Source organism: Lates calcarifer, linkage group LG6 (genome assembly GCF_001640805.2).
Source record: "Lates calcarifer isolate ASB-BC8 linkage group LG6, TLL_Latcal_v3, whole genome shotgun sequence".
In the NCBI taxonomy this organism is placed as follows: Eukaryota; Metazoa; Chordata; class Actinopteri; family Centropomidae; genus Lates; species Lates calcarifer.
The window spans coordinates 652,910-674,224 of record NC_066838.1 but is presented as its reverse complement, the minus strand read 5'-3'; the positions used below and the strand labels follow the sequence as shown (position 1 = coordinate 674,224).

The 21,315-nt window shown below is 39.6% G+C and overlaps 1 protein-coding gene and 1 long non-coding RNA gene across 2 annotated transcripts in view; one reads left to right on the top strand and one right to left on the bottom strand.

Moving 5' to 3' along the window:
* Positions 1-21,315, top strand: part of LOC127142545 (uncharacterized) — an 81,028-nt gene that overhangs the window by 4,935 nt on the left and 54,778 nt on the right. The window lies entirely within an intron of this gene.
* On the bottom strand, positions 1,471-19,533 carry stk35 (serine/threonine kinase 35). Its single transcript, XM_018701598.2, has 3 exons — positions 18,748-19,533; positions 15,963-16,779; positions 1,471-4,270 (listed from the first exon to the last, which is right to left on the bottom strand). Exons 1-2 carry the CDS (start codon positions 19,292-19,294, stop codon positions 16,037-16,039), a joined length of 1,290 nt encoding a protein of 429 aa, XP_018557114.1. The 5' UTR covers positions 19,295-19,533; the 3' UTR covers positions 1,471-4,270; positions 15,963-16,036.

The following is a 21,315-nucleotide window of genomic DNA, read 5'->3' as shown; positions in this document are numbered from 1 at the left end:
AACACCCAGTGATGCAGGTTGTTGTTTAGGTGGTGATCAAAGCTTGGAGCCTGTTTGGTGATTCTGGACTGATAAAACAATGTGGAATGATCCAGTGAGGATCCAGGGGATTAGTGACTACTGTAGGAAACAGCTTCTTCCATTTAGTTCCCGTGCCTATGTAAACAGTAATGGGACACTGAAGCTGAAAAACAAACCAATATTCATTTGACTTGCTTATATGAGCAGCTCTGTGGCCACAGAAATCAAACAGTAAAAATTTCATTTTTTCAAAAATTTGCCCATTGCCTATTTTGCCAAAATTTATGGTCCTAACTGTACACACATTACTTACTATAGAGTATGTATGTACAGTTACCGCTGCAAAGCCTTTGAGTTGAGTTTGAACAGCTTGAATTCCAAAAAGAATTTCAAAATCTGTCAAATAACAATTTGCAGCTCAGAGGGTCTCTGTGCATCCAATAAAGAGGTGCCAGAAATACACTGGTTTGCTGTATTATTTCAAATGGACTGTACTTATATAGTATATATGTACCTATATAGCGCTTTTCTAGTCTTTTCGACCACTCAAAGCACTTCACACTACAGATCACATTCACCCCATTCACACAGCACATATTCTATATATTTAATGTGCTTTTTCTAAACACAGTCACACACATTCACACACCGATGTGAAACACACACATCGGAGGCAATTTGGGGTTCAGTATCTTGCCCAAGGATACTTCGGCATGCAGACTGGAGGAGCCGGGAATCGAACCACCGACCTTCTGATTGGTGGACGACTGCTCTACCTCCTAAGCCACAGCCGCCTTAGTTTAAATCAGTATCTATTTAGTTTCTGTGTCTTGTACAGAAACAGGCCTGAAACATGCTTAGCTTAGCTTAGCTTAGCACAAAAGCTGAAAACAGGAGTAAACTTGCTTATGTATCTCAAATCTTAAAATATGCCTTCAACACTGACAGCACTTTGGAACGTCACTGGATGGCCTTAGTATTAACCACTTCTAAAACCACTGTGTTTTGTGTTAATATGTCTTTATTTGCACCTGTTCAGACATACAGTCTGTGCTAACCTAAGCTAAGCATGTTTTATGTGTAGCTGTTTCTTTTTCAGATTTATCAGTTGGGTAAAGTGAGCAGGCTGTTTTATTCAAAAAATCAGACTTTAGTATTCAATGCAGCCAAGCTTAGAAGTAGCCTGCATTTCTGTAAAAAAAAAAAAAAAAAAATATATATATATAATATATATATATATATATATATATATATATATATATACTAAAGATGCATATCCATACAGGCAAATAAATCATTAAAAATGTGTAGTTTTTCATTACATTTTTTTTATGTGGATAAATTTTAGCTAGGAACTACTTTCTTACCTTGCTACAGCCACTCACCCACACACACACACACATATGCATGCATATATTCAAGCATACAGAATATTCCATTATCCAGACATAGTTTTGATTATTTATTCCAAGAAAAGTTGTCAAACATATTTACACAAAAACTCATGATTGTATGATGCTTCCTCAAACATCTAATGGCTCCTGTCAGCAACATTAACAAAATAACTGTTGATTTTATACATAAAATTTGAAACAAACATTTCTGTACACACTGGAAATATGCACTAAGAGAAAAAAGTTCAAGATATTACACACAATTGCTTGAGGAGGGGGTGGCTCTGTACGGTGCTTACAGTGAGGCAGTGAAACATTTTGCATAGTGTTTTCAAGTGGAATCAATACTACTCTAAAGAGACCTAAATGAATGGCTCATACAAAAACACAGTGACGGCAGGGCAAGTGGACAACAAGGGTTAGTGATGATTTAGTTGTAAAGACCCTCAGTTAGCTTATGCACTCTCAACACAACATATACAGTCTTGTAACCATGTTCAGTTTAACACTGAAATGTGAATATCAAACGCTGCTGAGCAGGTCAGAGTTGGATTTCTATGTGTGACACTAGTCCTTAAGCACAATGCAAAAACTGAAAGTCTCATCTCAAAACTGAATACCTTCATGTTTTAACAACAGCAACAATTGTGTTTGAATTCAATGACTAAAGTTCCCATGAGTGTCAAGGCGCAATTACACTGAACACAACTGTGCAAATTTTTGTTGCATTTTGTAATCGCTCCTGCCAGCTCTGTAAGATCATGGAGAACCTTATAGGAGCTGTAGCTGTGGAATGCAAACAACATAATTGTGATTTGGTCATGGGGCATGACTAGCTCCATAATATAGACAGAGAGACAGGTTATTTTCATTTATATAGCACCAATGCACGACAGAAGTTATCTCAGGGCATTTTTCATACACAGCAGGTCTAGACCATATACTTTACTGTATCATTTACAGAGACCAAACTAGTCCCACCAGGAGCAAGAAGTAGGCGACAGGTGCTACAGATTGGAGCTAAACATAACACCACGCAGAGAAAGTCAGTCAGGTTTTAGGACTGAAGAGTCTGAGGTAAAAATCTATCCCCCTCAAGCAAGCTTACTAATAAAGACTGTCACGGTGGAGAGGATGTTTCAGAGTGCTGAGAATGAGATAGGACCACTACAAAATGCTACTGATGCTCACTGAACTCAACCCAAATGCTTCACAGTGCAATGAAACCAAGAGGAGGTTTTGGTCATGCTTCTGGTCCGTCCTGGAGCACGAATGCTAGAGGTCTAGGTCTGGAACAGACAACTCTATAAATACATATCATTCTCCAGGCTCACCACCATATGCTTTAACTACCCTCTGTTTACCACTCCTCTATGTTTAACCTCAGGGTGCACTTGTAACAAAACCAGCCCTAGTATTCTCACAACACAGATAACAGGCAACAACCAACCACTGCATGAATGTGTTCTACACAGCTACTTGCCACTGCAAAGCCTGAAGTACTTCAATAAAGAGGGGAAGAAGGGAAGAGACAGTAAGGGTAAGTATCCAGTGGCTGCTTTTAGGGATTATTTCCAGATGGTAAATCTTCAACTCAGATGGCTCACTACTGCTCGGGTGTCAGACTGTTCCCATAGAATGACCCATTATTCACAGCATAACATTATGAAACATTAAAACTCAAAAGGTAGCGAACAGAACAATGCTCAATATCTCTTAATGACAAATGACTGCAAGTGACCCATCAACTTGATATCTTGAAGTGTACTCTGGGTATTATTTCAGTTTGTGAGGAGTCCTAAAATGCCACACTCAACTTCAATGTAAAAAACATTCAGTAAAAAGTTTCCAAAACAAATGTTGGCCCACCAAATGATCATGACTGTTTCTTGGTCATGGATTAATTTAGTAAATATTTTGATACTAAGCTCTACAGATATACACAATTTGTCCAAAAGAGGCTCTTTGGATGCAACAGAAATTATTGCCCAGTAAAACCTGTCTACTTTCCCTGCTGGACATTGTTTGGTAACAACCACAAAATACTGAATGGAGCTGTTACACACCTGCTACTTCTAAGGAATAAATTCTATAGTATATCTTCATAATAACCATTAATATCACGCTTGTTCTTCCTGTCTTAAGAGTGTTGCACAGATTTGTGAAACATACTTGTAAACCTTCTTTACATGAGCATAAATATGACACTGATACAAAACTGATATGATATCTTCATTTTAGTTATATTTTGGATGTTCAGCTTCAGGATCATGATTGCACTTGAGCTTTTGAGGAAGGACACCAAATTATCATATTCTGACTTGGCATTATTGCATCCTGGGATATTGTTTAAAAAGTGTGACGTCACTGAAAGCAAAAGAGTTTGGTCAACTGAACAGTAGTTCCAGACCCAAGAAGTTTGTCCTGGTGTGTGAGATTCCACTGTAACCCACAAAATCATCTTATTAAAAATCCAATCGCACTTGGTGTGAATCATCTTTAAGGCACAAGGTTGTACGGGGAAGTGCAGTGCTGTCTGTTGTTCATAGTTATTCATATACTATCAGGAAAATGTTGGCTAGCCCATGCTTTGAATTCAGAACACTGATACAGTATGGTAACCTGTGCCACAGCCCATTACATTACATTAGGGAAGCGCAGGCCTATACTGGGGCTGTTGGGAACAAAAATCAAGAACTATAAAACCAATGTTATAATCTTGGTTGTCACATCCAGTCAGAACTCAGAGACACTAGCACTGTCCACCAGTTCAGCATCCTCAGCTCCATTGTGACACATCAGATTTTCCCAGATCCGTTTTTCCACTGGAGTCCACGTCCATGTAGTAAACAAAGCTGCAGAGACACAAAATACAAACAGGTCAAGCATGGAGCAACAAGTAAATAATGTTTCTTCAAGAAAACTTCTATTTACAACAAATGAGTTGACGTAAGACATGTCTGCTTGCTGCCTTTGTAAAAATGCAGTAGTATTAATTTGTTGCTAAAGAAAGGAAGTAGAGATGCTGCGGATGAATGAAACAAGATTAATTCTACAGCCTAGTTCAGGATGAGGCTGGGATGTTAATTATTCATTATCATATTATTCATTATATTCATATCATTCATTGAAACAGCCCCAGATAATAAAGATTTTTGTTGTCTGGTCAAATTTTTTTGTGTGGGGACCGGAGGTCATGACAACAGCCTTATATTCTTCTCCCCATCTTAATACTTATACACTCAAGACAGATTATAAGCACACAACCAGGTTGGACAAGGCTTTTTAGAAACAAAAACACAGTTGTAATAAATTGTAGTCTTATTTTAGGACAAAGTATATCCATCTACCTTTCTAATAATAGAATATTGTTCTTCTGTGTAATTATGCTAAATGCACTGGATGCATCAAACCAGGATTAAAGACATGCTCTTTGATTTTTAAGTGTGTTTCCAAAACACCCACCTATTTTCACAGGTAAATAAAGGAAAATAATGGATTAATCCTGCCTGAAGGGCTACTGATGTAGTGCTTTTCTCCTTATGAAAATAATGCTGGTGATTGTCTGACTAATGAGAATTTGGTTGGATGAGAGCACATCGACCAACCAATCGAGCAGTCCATTGGGAGACCACAGCCCTACAGAAAAACAAATCCAACATAATTGCAGACAGTGATGCCTCCACAAAGCCCATGGCTGGTTGTCAATAATTAAGTCACTTGCTGTGACATAGTATAAATATGCAGCATTTCTACATCTACCTGCAGCAAAATGACAACAGCACCTGATACCTGAGTGTATTTCCTGACTGTAGATGTGTCCAGGTTTAGTTCAGTGCTGTGCTCTAATAATAGCCCAGTGGCTGACAGGCCACAGCTCTGACTGGCAGCAGTTTGTTCCTTTTTTCATGGGTTGCATAACCTCACAACACATGGTACCAACACAAGTAGGTCAGCTTAGCAGGAAGCACGCATGTTGGTGATGTTGAATGAGGAATGATGTGCTGAATGGAAACATAAAAAGTGCTGATGTCACTGCTGAGCCAGAGCAATTTGAATTCCACTGTATATGTACGCAAAAACTTTATTATTCATTATATGGTGCCACTAAAAAATGTGCCCTAAAGCAGATAAAAATGAAAGAAAATATTGGCTATGAAAACACAGAATTCATCTCCTCAGTGACTTCAGTTGACAGGATTGATCTGCTTAAGGGTTTCTCTCAGATAACTCTAATACCATTGCAGGGCGGTGAGGACATAAAGTACCCTGCAGCCAGGCTTTATTGACCTGTTGTCTGGTCCAGGGGTTGACAGAGGCTGCTGGAGGCTGATTTAACCTCCTCCATTCCTTTCCAAGCTTTTGACAAACAAAAGTATTCCGTTCATTTCCGACATTTGAGCAAATTCTGCTCTTTAGAAGCCTAGTGCTGTTGATAAGTGCTTTCACACATGCACTGAAAACCCAAAATTTCCCAGACATTACTCTAATGTCCAAATTAGTCACACCGTACATTAACTGGACTTTATCCTGCCAGGTCTCACTCCTTGCCTAAACTAAATGGAACATTTCCAGTAGGTGAGGACGCATTTGACATGTTCTGATCAGGTCTGGACTATTAGTTGCTCTGTTCACACATCTGGAGTTCATATAGGAAAACGTCTATTTATCCTGCAGTGTTCAGCAAGTTTTTGTTTGTCTGCTCCTGTTTTTTTACAGAAGCAGCTTCGAGCAACCACTCTGGGGAACTGTGTGTGAACCCTCTGAACTTTCTAACCTGAGGCCCATGTTTTACGCACATGCCTCTCATACCTGAGAATGCAGGGATATGAGTTGCAATGGCCAGTTATTTCCTTCCATCTTCGCGAGTCTTTGTTGTACGGCGTGCCACGGGCAAAAGCCTGTTCTAAAGTCTGACTCTGTGGTTTGCTTTGAGCACCTGATAGTTCTTTTGTGCCTTTCATTCGTAAACTCTCCCCATACTTTTTGATATGGTTCTTTCGTAGGTGGTAGAAGAGGTTGGTGGTGTTTGAGGCTGTTGTGCGCCATAATTTTGCACTTTTCTGGTCTGTGTCTGACTTTTCATAACTGGGATTTGTTCGGTCTCTCTGTAAATACCTATTTTAAAGAGTATGGTCTAGACCTGCTCTATATGAAAAGCGCCTTGAGATGACTTTTGTTGTGATTCGGCGCTATATGAATAAAATGGAATTGAACTGAATTGAATAACCAAACCACATCCATGCTAAAGAGGTAGTCCCTCGTTTAGGAACAAGCTCCACAGTTTGTCAATTTTTCAGAGCTACCCGGTTCCATCTCAGCTTCACTTGACATGCTGGTATTTATGTTTCTGCCTGCATCCATGTGGTGGCGTGTAAGAATGGAAACCGTCATCCAAAGGATGAAAAAATATTGCTGTAACCAGTGTACTTTGCAACACCATGAAATAAACAATAGAGCATAATATGAAACGACAGACATTTTAATTTCATCATCCAATACATATCACCATATCGCACAGCCCTACTTGCCACTCTCTCCAAGTGCTTGCTTATGATGGGAATTGCTGGGTCTCTGTAAAGATTATAAACAAGCAACTATATGAAAAGTGGCCTCGGATAACTTCTGTTGTGACACCCTGATGTGGATTCTTTCTCAACAACTAATGGTCATGTGGTTGAGCTCACACAAAAACAGTAAAACAAAGGGCTCAAAAGAGCATTTGCATGACAGACTTTAATCTGTTGACAGGCACAGAGACAGAGCGTGTGGGCAGATGTTGAAATAAATACATAATGGGCCCAGTATGCTCAAAACTAACCGGTTCATACAACGTGTCATCTAAAGACATCAAAATGTAACTGTTCTGAATGGCCTCACTCAAAGGCAGGGTGACAAGCCCACCACCATAAAAAGGGACAAGATGCCATTAAATGTATGAAAGGGGTTAATAGCATTCAGTGTTGACTGATGTGATTGCGATTTGATTTGTGATATAATTTTGAAAGTCAAGTTTCAGTCCAGGATTCACTATATTCATGTGAAATATGTAATGGAGCATTACCATTTAAGATATCATTGAAATATTAACTGCTCTGTGTACTAATCCAAGGATGAGAATGAAAATATATGAATCCAAAATGTATTTATTCTAACAATAAATGGTATAGAACATTCCCATAATGAACCATAGAACAACTCTCACAGAACAAACAGTAGCACCATGTTCTCTTGCCTTCTCTGCAGTAACTTTACATCAGTCATTCTGCTGCCTGTGCTGATTTTTCAAATGCTGATACACTGAGGGGGAATGACAGGAGACTGACAGGTACAGAGAGCCAGTAGAGACAGACACAGCTGATTAAAACTACAGGATTCTGGAAAATACAAAATATGGAAACAGTGCAGACAAAGTTGGCATCTTGGTCACAGCTCAGTTATCTCTCTTACCGGCCTGTTGATGCTGTCAGTCTTTTAACTCATCATAACACTGGTAGTTTCAGCTTTAGCTGTGTCCGTTCTCCATGACTAGCATACAGCTCTCACCTGACACCGGAGCGGAGAGAACCAGAGCGACTCACACTGCCTGCATCACACTGTCACTCTGCCCTCTGTTTTCATCAAGTATCTAACTCCTCAGTTAGTTTTGTGGTTTGGTCACTTTAAGACAAGATGTGGTTGTAAAGTTTACAGCCTGTCACTCTGTTGCTCCTGCAGTGCTCTGTGTGTGAACTGTGAGGCAGCTAACAGCGCGTCCACTGACTTTCTGTTATAAAAATAATCGCAGTCTTTGCGGTTTGCAAATCACATTTGCTCAAATCACAACTGCAGTTGGATTTCGATAAATCGTTCAGCCATAGTTGGAAGTAGTGGCCACAACTGTCCCGAATTCTCAGTCATAAAGGAAAGTTAAGGATGTTTCCTGTCAGATGATCAGATGACTGCTAGACTCAAGTCCTCAGCCTGTTGACATGTTCTTCTGACATCCCACTGGAAAAACGCTAATGTAGCCATCATATTTCAGAGGAGTTAACACTCACATTTTCCTCGTCCACACAACTGTGCAGAACATGTAATGTAAATCTGCTCATGTCCACAAGGGTCCACACAGACATCCATGTGCAGTCCAAAATTTATGACATGCATGTGTGAACATGTTTGCCTTTGCAGACATATAATATGGTATAAACAGGACTGTTGGTCTATTGAAAGATAAGGATGTATGAATGTATTTAGAATGTTGGAAAATGTATTTGCCTCTTGTTGATTTTTTGTTTTTCTTTTTTCAATAGAAACAGTCTGGTCAGTCAGTCAGAGGGTTTGTGGTTCGTGTTCTGTATTCTGGATGCGACTGAATGCTGAACTCTGATAAAATTTGTGGTGAAACATGCAAACATTTGAAAACTCCCTCTGGTCAGACCCTTGTTGAAGTCAGCATATCTTTTTTCTGTGTATTGCTTTGTTGGAGTTATTACTGGTACACAAATAAGAAAAATGAAGGAAACAAGGCAAAGGTTAAATCCCAGTAAATACTGGACAAACTTAGGCCCGCTGTGTCCTCAGCCATCCTGCCAGCCATTTGTTGTTGCATAACCTAAAAGCAGACTAACTTGTTAAAAACCAGCAGAGACCGGTATCTCTGGAGAAATAGAGGGGGCTGGTTTCTTGTGAGCCCAGGACACGGGTGCAGCTCTCTATGATTACCAGTTGGAAAGGGAGCTTTGGCTTTTTACAAGCTCAGGGTGGTTTTGTGGCCATGAGGCATGCAAAGCAACACATTCCACATGGCTAGCATTCATGAAAACTGTTCATTATGTAAGTTTAGGTGTGTGCCTCTATGCCCCCCTTGATGCAAAACTAACCAAGCATTTCCAGAAAGTACAGAGATTGGACCAAAAGCAATACGATGGTTTGATAACCAGTGGGCAAAGTCAACAATGTAACATTTCAAGGATTGGGATAACATTGAGTCAAATGGGAACTTATGCTTACTAATAAAACAGTGTAGCCATTAAAAGAGATGTCATTCTGTCATGATCAATTACCTAGAGTAACGACTGTTAAAGAAGAGAGTGTTACTACTATTAAAATCCTGAAAATAAATGTCAGCGAATTTGGCGCAGACAGGTTGGGACAAAAAACAACATAACCAGACAAAAAGAAAAAATAAGCATTTGTGCAAGGCAGACATTAGGAAAACATTCAGCTGTTACCATAATGCCACTCAATGGGAGTAAGACTGCCACTAATATTACTCAATCAACTATTTGGCCAATAAAATGTCAAACTGTGCCCCATAATCCCTGGCAACATCCTCAAATGCATTGTGCTGTCTGACCAACAGTCAAAAAACCAAGTCATTCACTGTACTATGATTTAAAACAAGAGAAAAGAAAAACCCTCACAATGGAACCAGACAATATCTAAGGGTTTTTGCGAATACATATCTTGAATAGATAAGCAATTAAATGAGTGAAAACTAATCTTGTTTCAGATGTGTATGAGAGCACACAAAAATTCAAAAGAAATTCTTCTGGTAATGAGCTGGGAGCCAAAAAACATTACTGTCCAAATTTTGAATACTTTCACTTCTTTGTCTTAAGAATAGAGACTTTTGGCAAGGAGGGAAATCAGATCCTGAACATGACTATTACAAGCATATCATCAGAGCTTCTATAGAGTTTTAAAAAGAATAGCTGAAAATCTAATCAAGTAATTCCAAGGCCAAGGCTCACATTGGTTATGGGTTTGTTTCACTGTTTGTGTGACCATCTGCATCCCTCAGGTAATCCTGCCATCTTGAAGTTCTTACGTTCTCGTTTTGTCACAGGACAGAGCGTACAGTCAGGAACAGCAGTGACACAGCAAATCCAAATCTCTGCTTTGTGTAACAGATGCTGACCACATGTCTTTACATCTATTATTTACAGGTCAAAATGAATCCTGTCAGCTTTTTTAGAACCAGTCAAAGAATATGAACTGTCAACACAACAGTGGAACCACAAAAGCACCAAAGAGAATCTACCAAGAGGCCAAAATTTTACTACGTACAGCACCTGCAATGAGTTGTAAGGCATGATAGAGGGTACGCAGACTGTGAGGAGATTAACACAGTGTAAAGAGCTTACAACCCATTAGATCCAACACAGCCACCATCAATGGGGGCAGCAGCATGGAAAAAATGTGGATCCATGTTATTCCAAAACACTGTGGGATCACAGGGTTTCCAGGATTGTCCGGGGTGCTGGAAAGCATATCACAAATTGTTGATTTTTATGGACAACTGACATAAAAAATATAAAGAAAGGGGAGATTACTGAACTCGCTTTTTCACTGGGACTTTTCCTCTTACCCTCCGATTTCCAACATTTGAATAAACACAAGAGCATAAAGATGTGCTTCACTTGAATCATTTTCAGGAACTTGTTTTTGCAGTTCCTGCTCTGACCCCTGAGGGCTCTGAGGAAATATTTACAACCTTTACAACCACTGAATGCTCACTTTTACAATCATGTTACATAAGAACACCAATGCGCTCATCACACCCACTCCCAAAAATGTCATAAAGGTGGCCTCCCTCTGGCATTTCTCAGCCCCTCCATAATACCCCCCACTGACGGGGCCAATACGGAACATACCATACCCTGCCTTCAAACTGCTGTCCAAACAACCTAATTTCCTCTGGAAGAGCAAGATCAGCATTTTCTCAGATCCTACTGTCTTTGTTTAAAATGCACACTGCTTTGGAGCATTAAATAAGATTTAAGACACATGGAAAGAGAAGTTGTATACTCATAACAGTGTGTAGAAGCATTCATGGGTGCAGTACAAGGACTACACCCTGAAAATGCCTCAACTTGTAAAAAGCCTGATCATGCTGTCAATAAAATCAAAAAGGATTTCTAAAGACTGTACATGTGGGGAGGGTTGGGGCTTACAGTGCTCTGGCCTGGTTTAGACTGAGGCGGCACACGGCTGGCAGACAGCGAGAGGACAAAATGTTCCCGACGCAAGCCTCCATAAGCCCTGAACCAGAAGTAGCACTCTCATTGTCCAGCAGAGGAGGAGTGGGAGGGAGGGAGGAGGGATGGACAGGGAGGGTGAGTGAGATAGATGGGCAGGGCAATGACTCACACAACAGATATACACATGGTTATGATATGATGTTGACAATACACATTTTATAGAGACTTCCCAATCCTGATCCATCCTGATGTATTCAGTATTTGCCAAACACAGTGTCAAGAAAGCCATGATTAAACCAGGGAATTCTTACATACTCCCAGTGTAATTGTAAAATATTATTCTGTACTGGTCTGTATATCAGCCTATAGTAACAAAAAATTATAGGAACACTAACAGCATTTAAGAGCTAAAAAATGCCTTCAAACATGAAATGTCTCACATTACTTATTTAGAATTTTCTGAAAAGAATATCTGAAGAATCCTTGTCAAAACATTTATTCATGTTATGCATTTATATACAAATGAGTACTAGCATCAGCATATCAGATACATATTAAGTCTAATCCTAACCCTAACCATTATCAGCCAGGTTACAAAGAAAAAATATGAAAAACTTCCATCAAGTCTTTTATTATTATTATCTCTGTAATTGCACTCAAGCCCTGTGTAGCCCTCAAGTCCAATCATTCAATTCAAAATAAACCACATGCATACTTGTATCAAGTGCATTATTATGTGTGCAATTCTAGTTTCTGTTTTTATTAGTTTTAGTATCAGGTAAAAATAACTATCTTTCTGTAGCTCAGACATCTCCAGTGTTGAGGAAAGGTAGCTTCTCTCTGTCTGAATAAACTGAATAAAACTGAATAAAAGCTTTAGGTATCAGAATGTTGGTCACACTGAACAAACAAATTAAAGACAGAACTTTTGGAACTAGCAATGAGCTTTCTCACTATCTTTGCACATTTTATAGATTAAGTGATCAATTAATTAAGAGAAAAATAGGTGCACTAATCAATAATAAAATCAATCAACAGAAACAAATCCATCCCCACACTGACTGGACCAGATTCCCAGAGAGACAATATCAGCCCTGGTAGCCACCTTTTGCTTTGATGACAGCTTTGTACATTGTTGGCATTCTCTCACTCAGATTCATGAGGTAGTCACCTGGAATGGTTTTCAGTTTACAGGTGTGCCTTGTTCATTTGTGGAATTTCTTGCCTTCTTAATGTGTCTGAGACCATCAGTTGTGTTGTACAGAGGTAGGGTTGGAAGCTACTTTGAAGAATGCTAAAATATAAGACATGTTCTGGTTTGTGTAACACTTTGTTCACTATGTAATTCCATATGTGTTCCTTTATAGTTTTGATGTCTTCAGTATGAATCTAAATGTAGAAGATAATAAAAATAAAGAAAAAACATTGAATGAGAAGGTGTGTCCAAACTTTTGTACTATATGTCCCATCAGACCAGAGGTTGGTTGTTTTTCTGTATGTGTTAAATAATTTAATTCATCTGTGATGTGAGTGTCGTCACTGCAAAGTCATCTGTTCCCTCACTTGATCAGCTCCTGACATAAATTAAAACATGCAGCACAACAACTGCCCTCCCTTTGTGTCTCTGTTTACAGCCACTAATCCTTCTTTCTTACAGATGACAGGTTTTCCCATTGAACCAGTACAAAGCTGTGGGCTTGTTACATAACATGCTATCCCACTGCGCTGCAGGAGAACAAGGCCAATCTGCAGCAGCAGCAGACTAAAACACAACGGCATCTTCCATCGCCGACCCTGCTGACAGCTGAGAGCCAAGAGGTATTACGTCACAGAGTGAGGGGGCAAGGTCTCTGGGCCAGGGCTTACAATAAGGGGTTAATAAATAATGGTTTCAGGATTGCTAATTGCTAATTGTCAAACAAATGCTGGGATTAGTCCTGGTCAATGGAGGCCTCAAGTTCAAACAAGCAGACGTATGATTTAGTTCACTGAGCATCCACTCAGCAGCTGACTAATGTGCTACAAGGAGTTTCTGCTCTAAATAGAAAACTGAGACGATTAACTGCAGCTGTGCCCAACACAGAATTTTGTTAGTCGACTCAGATTTGGGTGTAGAGTAGTCTTTTGAATGTAGTAAAATTGATGAGGTTATGTCATGACTCTTCAAGTGTCAGCTGACTTTCTGTTTGAACATTTCCAAAAACTACTAAAACTACTGAAAATATTGTGTGTCACTGATAACAGTGAGAGGGTGAAAGGCTGTGCTGTTCCATGCAGAATGGATAAAATCTTTATATTTCCATACACATAAGGTGATGGGAATTCAAATTGCAGCTTGACTTCAGTGGAAAAGCACTTACAGAGCTCTTTGTCACTATGTTAACAGTGGCCTACTGTATAACTGGCTATGTTTAAATTTAATAATCCAATCATGATTTCATGATTAATAAAGATAACATAAACACCACACTCTGACTGATTATTTAATGTGATTACATCCATAGTCGTTCATAGTCAGAGTAAGCTTAAGCAGGAAGTAATTAAAGAGCAGGTAAGAAATAATATGTGCTGAACACTCCAATTTTAGTCCCATTATTTACATACAGTTGAAAATGTAAAAACTTTGACCCCACTCGGAGGTTTATTCTGTGTTTTGCAATCTAACAGGAATACATGAAGTGCTAACATATCATATTTGTACAGGTGAAAAATAATAATACTGTTTTATTATTTCTTCTTTATTATTTCAACTAAAAGGAATTCATGGGAATAAATATCATGCTGACAGATGTGTAACAGCCATTCCTATTTCCTTGATTCTGAAAAAAGAAACAGCAACAACACAATGCAGTCACTTCTCAGAATCCACCATCCACCAATCCATTCAGGTTTTATGCAAGGAGGGCATGAACAATTCCAGCAAGGAAACATGCAAATCATTGAGTAAGCAAGCAGTAGGCAGTGATGCAGTAGTCAAAGCTGGCTTGTCAGGGTATTCTCTAACAGTAAATAAGAAAGCCTGTGTGTTCACTTTAATAAGTAAGTTATGCAACAGTCAGTAATTTCATACAAACAGAAGTCAGAATTCTGTGTTTTCACAAGAGATGTAACTCAGTGCCAGGTGTGAATATGAATCAGATAAAGCACATGTCCTATACACGTGTCAAGTTAATGACAAAACACTGTCACTGCCAATAACTCATCATTTTGTGCCTCATACTCTCATGTCTTTCTCTTGCTCACACACCCTAGATGTTTGTATTTATTTAAAGCCAGGTTGTTTGCCCTCAGGCCCAGGGCGTACCAGTCTAAAAGTTGCCATCAACACAACACCTGTTGTCTACCTTGAGCTTGAAAAACATCTTTGTATTTGTTAATTCAAAGATTTTTGCAGTGACCATCACAGCTGAACAACTTCATTCTATTAACATCAGTCATCTTGTTAACCTTTCAGTAGTTCAGGTTTGTGTCTTGACGTCTGTACTCTGCAGTAGATACTTTCACTCTTGTTAATCCTGATTTTTCAACAGTGACGTGGGAAGCCTTGGCAGAAATCAGCAGCAACAGTCAGGCTTAGGAACTATTTAGAGCAAAGGGACTAGGCCAACATGTCATCTGATGTCTTGTCAGCTAATTGTGGCTCCCTCAGCTCGATAGATCACCAAATTCACTGACTGAAATATTTCTGATTTCTTAGAATTTTTCTGAAAATCCCCAAAACCTCCCAAAATGTCTGCTGTAACTAGGACTGAAACTAAACATTATGGACAATCTGCTTAATTATTTTCTTAATTAATGATGACATTGTTTTGTCCAGACAATGTCAGATAGTAGTAAAAGATGCCTGTTATAATTTCCAACAGCCCAATGTAGTGTCTGTAATTTAAAACATTGGCTTCAATTGACTGATTAATTGATCAGATTAGTCGACCAATCTACTAATAATAGCACAGCTCTAGTTGAAACGTCCATCACAGTGTATAGACCTACTTCCTAGTTCAGCTTTGGCCTTACTGTACTTACTCTAGTTGTGCACAGTTTTCCTCAGAAATGAGGATCATTAGCAACATTTCTCTCTCCTCTCTCTCTCCTGACCTGTACTAATGTCTGACTGACTACTGGAAATAAAAAATTGGCTTCACTCTTCATTGTTCAAACACACACTAAAAAGTAGTAAACCACAACAACCAGTGACTTGACACAGCATAGGTATTAAATGAAGGGTGTCAGTGATGTCAGCCAGTGACCACAACAAGAGGCTAATGGTGTCAACTGAAAGGAAGATTACCTGAGTTCAGCCCTGAGTAATCAAAGGCCAGTGTTCCCTTTAAGCCAGTGATAGTGGGTCCTGTGTCACAGAAAAGCCTGCAGGTTTTAATTCCCATTGATCATTACAGCAGCTTATTTCACTGGCTGCTCCTCTCTTGTTAAAGGTAGATAATTCAGTAAAATTAGCTGTTGTATGGTTTGGTTAAGTTAAAAACCTGTGGGTTCTTCTGGTGTACACAACTACATTAAAGAGAATATTCCCAAAGGCAGAAAGATAGTATCATTAATAACTTATCAAGTATGTTGAGCTTACCTGGGAAGGAAAGAGATCCCTTCTTTGACAGACTGGAGTAAAAAAAAAGAAGGGTTTTGGAAAAGTGGAGGCTGTCATGCAGCACATGTGACTTGGTCCATCCGCACCTCCAGCTGGAAGGCATCTGGTCGGTCCTGAGGGTTGACTGCAAGCATGTCCTGGAGGAGTTTCTTCACCCCCTCAGACATGGAGCTCCTGGCCTTCTGAGGGATATGGAGAACCATCTTGGGGTTCTCCAACAAAGCCTCCCCAACAGGTACAATCTCTGTGCCCTGCCGTATGTAGGTGCCGAGCAGTTCACGTTTGGACTCTGCGTCAATGAAAGTGATCCGCTCGATCATTGCCCAGATGATGATGCCCAAGGCAAAAATATCAGCCTTGGCTGTGTAGTGGCCCTCCCACACTTCAGGGGCCATGTAGAAGTCTGAGCCACAAGCTGATGACAACCAGAACTTGTTAATATTGACGATGTTGTTCTGATTGCTGCCTTTGCTACCTGCTCCTGCTGTGGGGTGTTCTTCACTGTTCTTGGAATTGAGGCCAGCACAAACCTTACTGAGGCCAAAGTCGGCTACTTTGAGAACAGGTGAACCAGATTTCTGTGAGATGAGAATGTTGTCTGGCTTCAAATCACGATGGACAATGTTGTTCTTGTGCAGGAAAGCTACTGCACTCGTCAACTGCCGCATGAAGCTCCTATTGGTCTGGGGGTCAGGCCGCCGGGACAAGATGTACTGGTTGAGGTCCCCACCCTCACAAAACTCCATGACGAACCAGAGGTAGCACGGCTCCTCTGGGTAACCCAGGATGCGCTCCCCTGCAGCATGCAAATTGAGAGGGACAGATATAACCTGATTAGTGGGGTAACAGTATTCAGACTGTGGCAAGTGTAAAAACACTCACTCTCTTCAAGTCAAGTGCAACACCATTACGTGTGGTTCGTAACTGCACGCAACAGATAGTATCATAATCTGATATATTTAGCTGTGTCACTGCCTCTTCAAAGAGTGTAATGTGTGAGGTGTGTTTCAACTGCCCAATCGAAAAGGTAACAGTCTCTAAAGAAAATGGTTCAGCTGAGGTGGCAAACCGCCTCTATCCTGACAGATCTCAATTTGTAATCAATTTAATTAGTAGAGGACAGCAAAAAATAAACATATTCATTAAATGTATGACCTGTGCTTTGAATTAGCACCTCTACACGTTCAGGGAGTGGTCTTAATTTAAAGCAAAGCAGCGCATTTCTGGGCTAATATTTGTTTTGTTAAATAAACACACATTTTTTAAAAGATCCCTTCAACTTGGTTATAATTATTTCAGAACTATGACCATGGTATGTTGTGAGCAGAACACTTAGGAGTGTAGAAATAAACCTCTCAGTGCTCTCTGGTCAACAAACAGTGTAACAGAGATACTGTATTTAGATTACCTCAAACATGTCTATGTATTGACATTTGCTGTTGTTTAACACCCAACACATGTGCCTATACCAACATATCGCATTTGTAATAAGTTAATATCCGCAGACATATCAACCTCTAAGACATAGACATTCTTGATTTTTTTACATATAGCTTCTTAAAGTCCACAAACTAATTAGATTTGTTTGATAAAACAGCATCCCAAAGTCTCTGATTGATAATTTTGGCACTTCCTGATCTGTTGTACCAAAGATGCTGATTACTCTGCCTCACACTTTAGAAACTAGGTCAAGTGGACTAAGACAAAAACTAAGTGGGCTTAGGTCGCTGGCATTGTTATTGAAATCCTCCAAATATTACCATTCGTTGGCTGCAAAAGATGTCAGCTAAAGATTAATATTTCATTTCAAGAGCCTGAATGGTGACACTTATGTAACAGCCAGGCTATTAAAAGCAGCAAACACTGCACACTGATTCAGTTGTAACCATGGATGTTTTTACAGAATGGTTTACAAATGGCATTTCAATGCAAAATTTCAATTTTATGATGATAAATTTAACAGTTACTATCTATTACTCTTACCAAGCAATAACAAAGGAAGTAATAAGTAGGTCAAACTGGATTGATGAAAACAATGATACAAACATAAGTAAACAAAAATGTAGCTGTCATAAGATAAAGCTGCAGAATGTCATTATAATATCCCAGAGTTAACTGTGAAATCATTCTGCAGTGAGTGAAATTTCAGTCAACAAGCAATGGGTTAACATGTGGCCAAGTAGTACACTGTGTTCTCTTATGAGCTGAGGGCAACACAGTGTACTCTCTGTGCCTACTATAGGTAACCTATAGCGATGTCACTGACAGACAGAAGGCAACAACCCTGATTTTTTCATGTGAATGAACTTCATATTACACACTCGTCATTAAAATTATACTATTTATGTAAATAATCTTTTTTATGACGTAGGTCAGTAAAGTCTGTAACAAAAAAAAAACTGTAAACATTTTTTTAAATTATTATTAATTTAATTATTAACCTTAGGCCACAATTTTGGTTACACTTATTGCCATCAACTACAGACTCATAGTGCAAGATGACATGAGCTGAAAAGATATTTAAACATTTTGTATTTCAATTTAGCTCCAGCAGGTTGGATTTGGGACTTCAGTCAGCAAAATCACTATCACCTTATAAACTACTCATTAAACTTAATTTTGCAGACACGCTTTTGGAGCAATGACTCTCTGTTTGGGACTCTCTTTTATTCCCTCTTATGCATGTATTCTTTTATTAATGGTGGTACTGGTGTTAATTATGCTGCTAACAAACATGGGGTAAGCATGACAGTAGCCTGTATACCTTTGAGTGAGGTTTCAACCAAACGTAGGTACTGTTTGGACCTCTTGTTGCCGTGGCTCATCTTCTGGGCCAGGCCGTTCCTCTGCAGAACACATTCCTCCAGCTGGACCACATTCTGATGTCGGTTCTCCAGGCTCGTCAGGGCCCAGAACTCGGCTAGAGCCAGCTCTACGTTTTCCGGGGCGTCGCACTGGAGCCTCTTCACCGCTACCCTGGTCCCTGTCTTCCGGGCTATAGCCTCATACACCACCCCATAGCTTCCCCGGCCGACCTCCCGTAGCAGACTGTACCGGGGAGATACTACCATGGCGGGCTCCAGGCGCTCATTCCGGAGGAAGCTGATGGAGAAGCAGTCGTCGTCCTCTTCCTCCTCCATGGGCTCCGTGTGATTGTTATCCTCCACCGTGAGGGAGCGGAGGACTTTGCAAGCCTCCCGCCTCATCTTTCCAGCCACAGTCCGCCTACAGCCCCGCACACAGCCACTTACCTTTCTCCTCTTCTTCCCGTCGCAAATATCCATAACTTGTTTTTTGTTGAAAGTAAGCATGAAGGGAGGACGTGTTTATCTTTCATTACTTTAACTCTAAACTAATGAAGTTTGACGCCCTTACGTCTACCTGCTTGTTGTTTGGAGAGGTTAAACGTTACCCTGTCAGCAATTTATAGCGTTTTGCTGTTAATAAAGAGAAAGCCAGGTTGATGTGCCACAGGCTGTCAAGCTGTACGAACTCATTTAGCTTCATAAACAAAATGTTCCAGCTTCTGAGTACACGCAAGGAACAGAGGGCGTGGTTTATTCTGCAGCTCATCCGCACTGTGATTGGCGGTGATTAAAAAAAACCGCTCGCGGAGATCCTGCTATGGTCAAAGAGGTGGAGAGAATAGCGAGCACGCTACAGTTGTTTTTATTTTGAAATGCCAAACTATTCGTGATGGGGGTCAATTATTATGGTGGATGCTTAACTGACCTAATACAGAGTCAACCGGTACCGTTTCCTCCGCGTGTGCTGAGTCGTTCCGTGGCAGCATGGACTAACATGAGAGAGGCGGGGGCACGTGTGCACAGGCGTGGACAGAGCCTCTAATACAACACAGCAGCAGTTACGAAGATGTAACACAGGTAGCAGAGGTTTTTTTAAATGCTGAGGTCACTATGAGTGCCACCACGCCGAGAAATTTTAACTGTAAAAATAAAGTTTGTTAAATTGTTTTATTTTTATTTAATACTTTATTACTCTGTTCTGAAATTGTATTTTGCTTTTTACTTAGCTGACTTTTTCCTAATTTAGAATTTTCTTTATATTCATTTTATTGTATATTTTTGTTTGAAAACATAAATAATAAGCAACATTCAAATACAGACTCAAACACTGAACAGGCACTTCAAGAAAGGTAAACTGAATATTTAATTAAGAGGTATGTTTAAATTTGTCTTTAAATATGGTCCAATCTTCACCAAAGTTACAATAATGAACAAACACAATCTATTTTAACTACAAACACGTCATTGTATTGTTATAATATTGTTCTTGTCCTGAATACATACAGATGGCTAGAATGATAATTATAATTAAACTTACAAGGGGTTCTGGTGGTACCTGAGTTGACTACCACAACATTAGTTTCTATGAGCCAGTGGAACTGCTTAGTCTAGACAATCACACTGATTGTTTTGGAGAAAATTTCAGGAGTCAGGTCAAGTCAGTTTTATTTATGTAGCACCAATTCACAACAGAAGTTTCAAGTTCACATAAGTTGATGAACCTAAAATACAACACACACCAATTGCATTGCACAGCATTAAGTCATCTGTAGTAAACACTGGACATGTCACACAAAAAGAAAATGTAGTAAAGGTACAGCTGCCAGTGTTTTTTTTTTTTTTTTAAAATTAAAAAGGGATAAAATGCTGGTTTTCTGGAGAGTTGACAAACATAAATTCACAGATACAGCAAATGAATGAAACTGTCATACTATTACTTTCACCCAACTGGGCCTGGAGTTGTTAGAAGTGACCATCACAGTGATTTGCCATCCTGAGGGCCTGTTGCTTGTGCTAGCAGGGCTACAACCTAGTACAGTCAGATAAAAACAAGTCCTGCTTTTGTATTATGCCATCCCATTGTAGCATTCATTACCCTGCATACCAGACTGACTGAACTTAGAGAGCAGACCCTCTATTGTCACAGCTCAGTGGCCAGTAAAGCTTTATATGTGGCTCCTATCAAAAGGGGAATTTACTGAGGCTTAGGCCACTACACTATAATCAGCAGGAATCTGACTGAGGACACAGCACCATAGACTCTTCACTTTGCATGGCATTGCATAGATTTTCAAACTCAGTGTTAAATATTACAGTCTCAAAATATTTTATTGTTTTACCACAGAAAACTTTATGTCTCCCATTCTCTGCGCTTATGTATTAGTTAGCAATCTAATCTACTCTAAGCATGGTACACGCTGAAAGATTTTTAGAAAATGTGAGAGACCACACACGACGACAAATAATGTCAGATTTCACAGTTTTGTTCTTTTAGTGTGTGGTGTGCAACGAGCAGACCAACACAG

Bases quoted from the DNA above. Each gene is read 5' to 3' on its own strand.
- stk35 (XM_018701598.2), bottom strand. From the start codon at position 19,294: ATGCTTACTTTCAACAAAAAACAAGTTATGGATATTTGCGACGGGAAG. The intron at 16,780-18,747 runs GTATACAGGCTA...TGCATGCTGCAG, and splicing joins GGTTGAAACCTCACTCAAAG to GGGAGCGCATCCTGGGTTAC.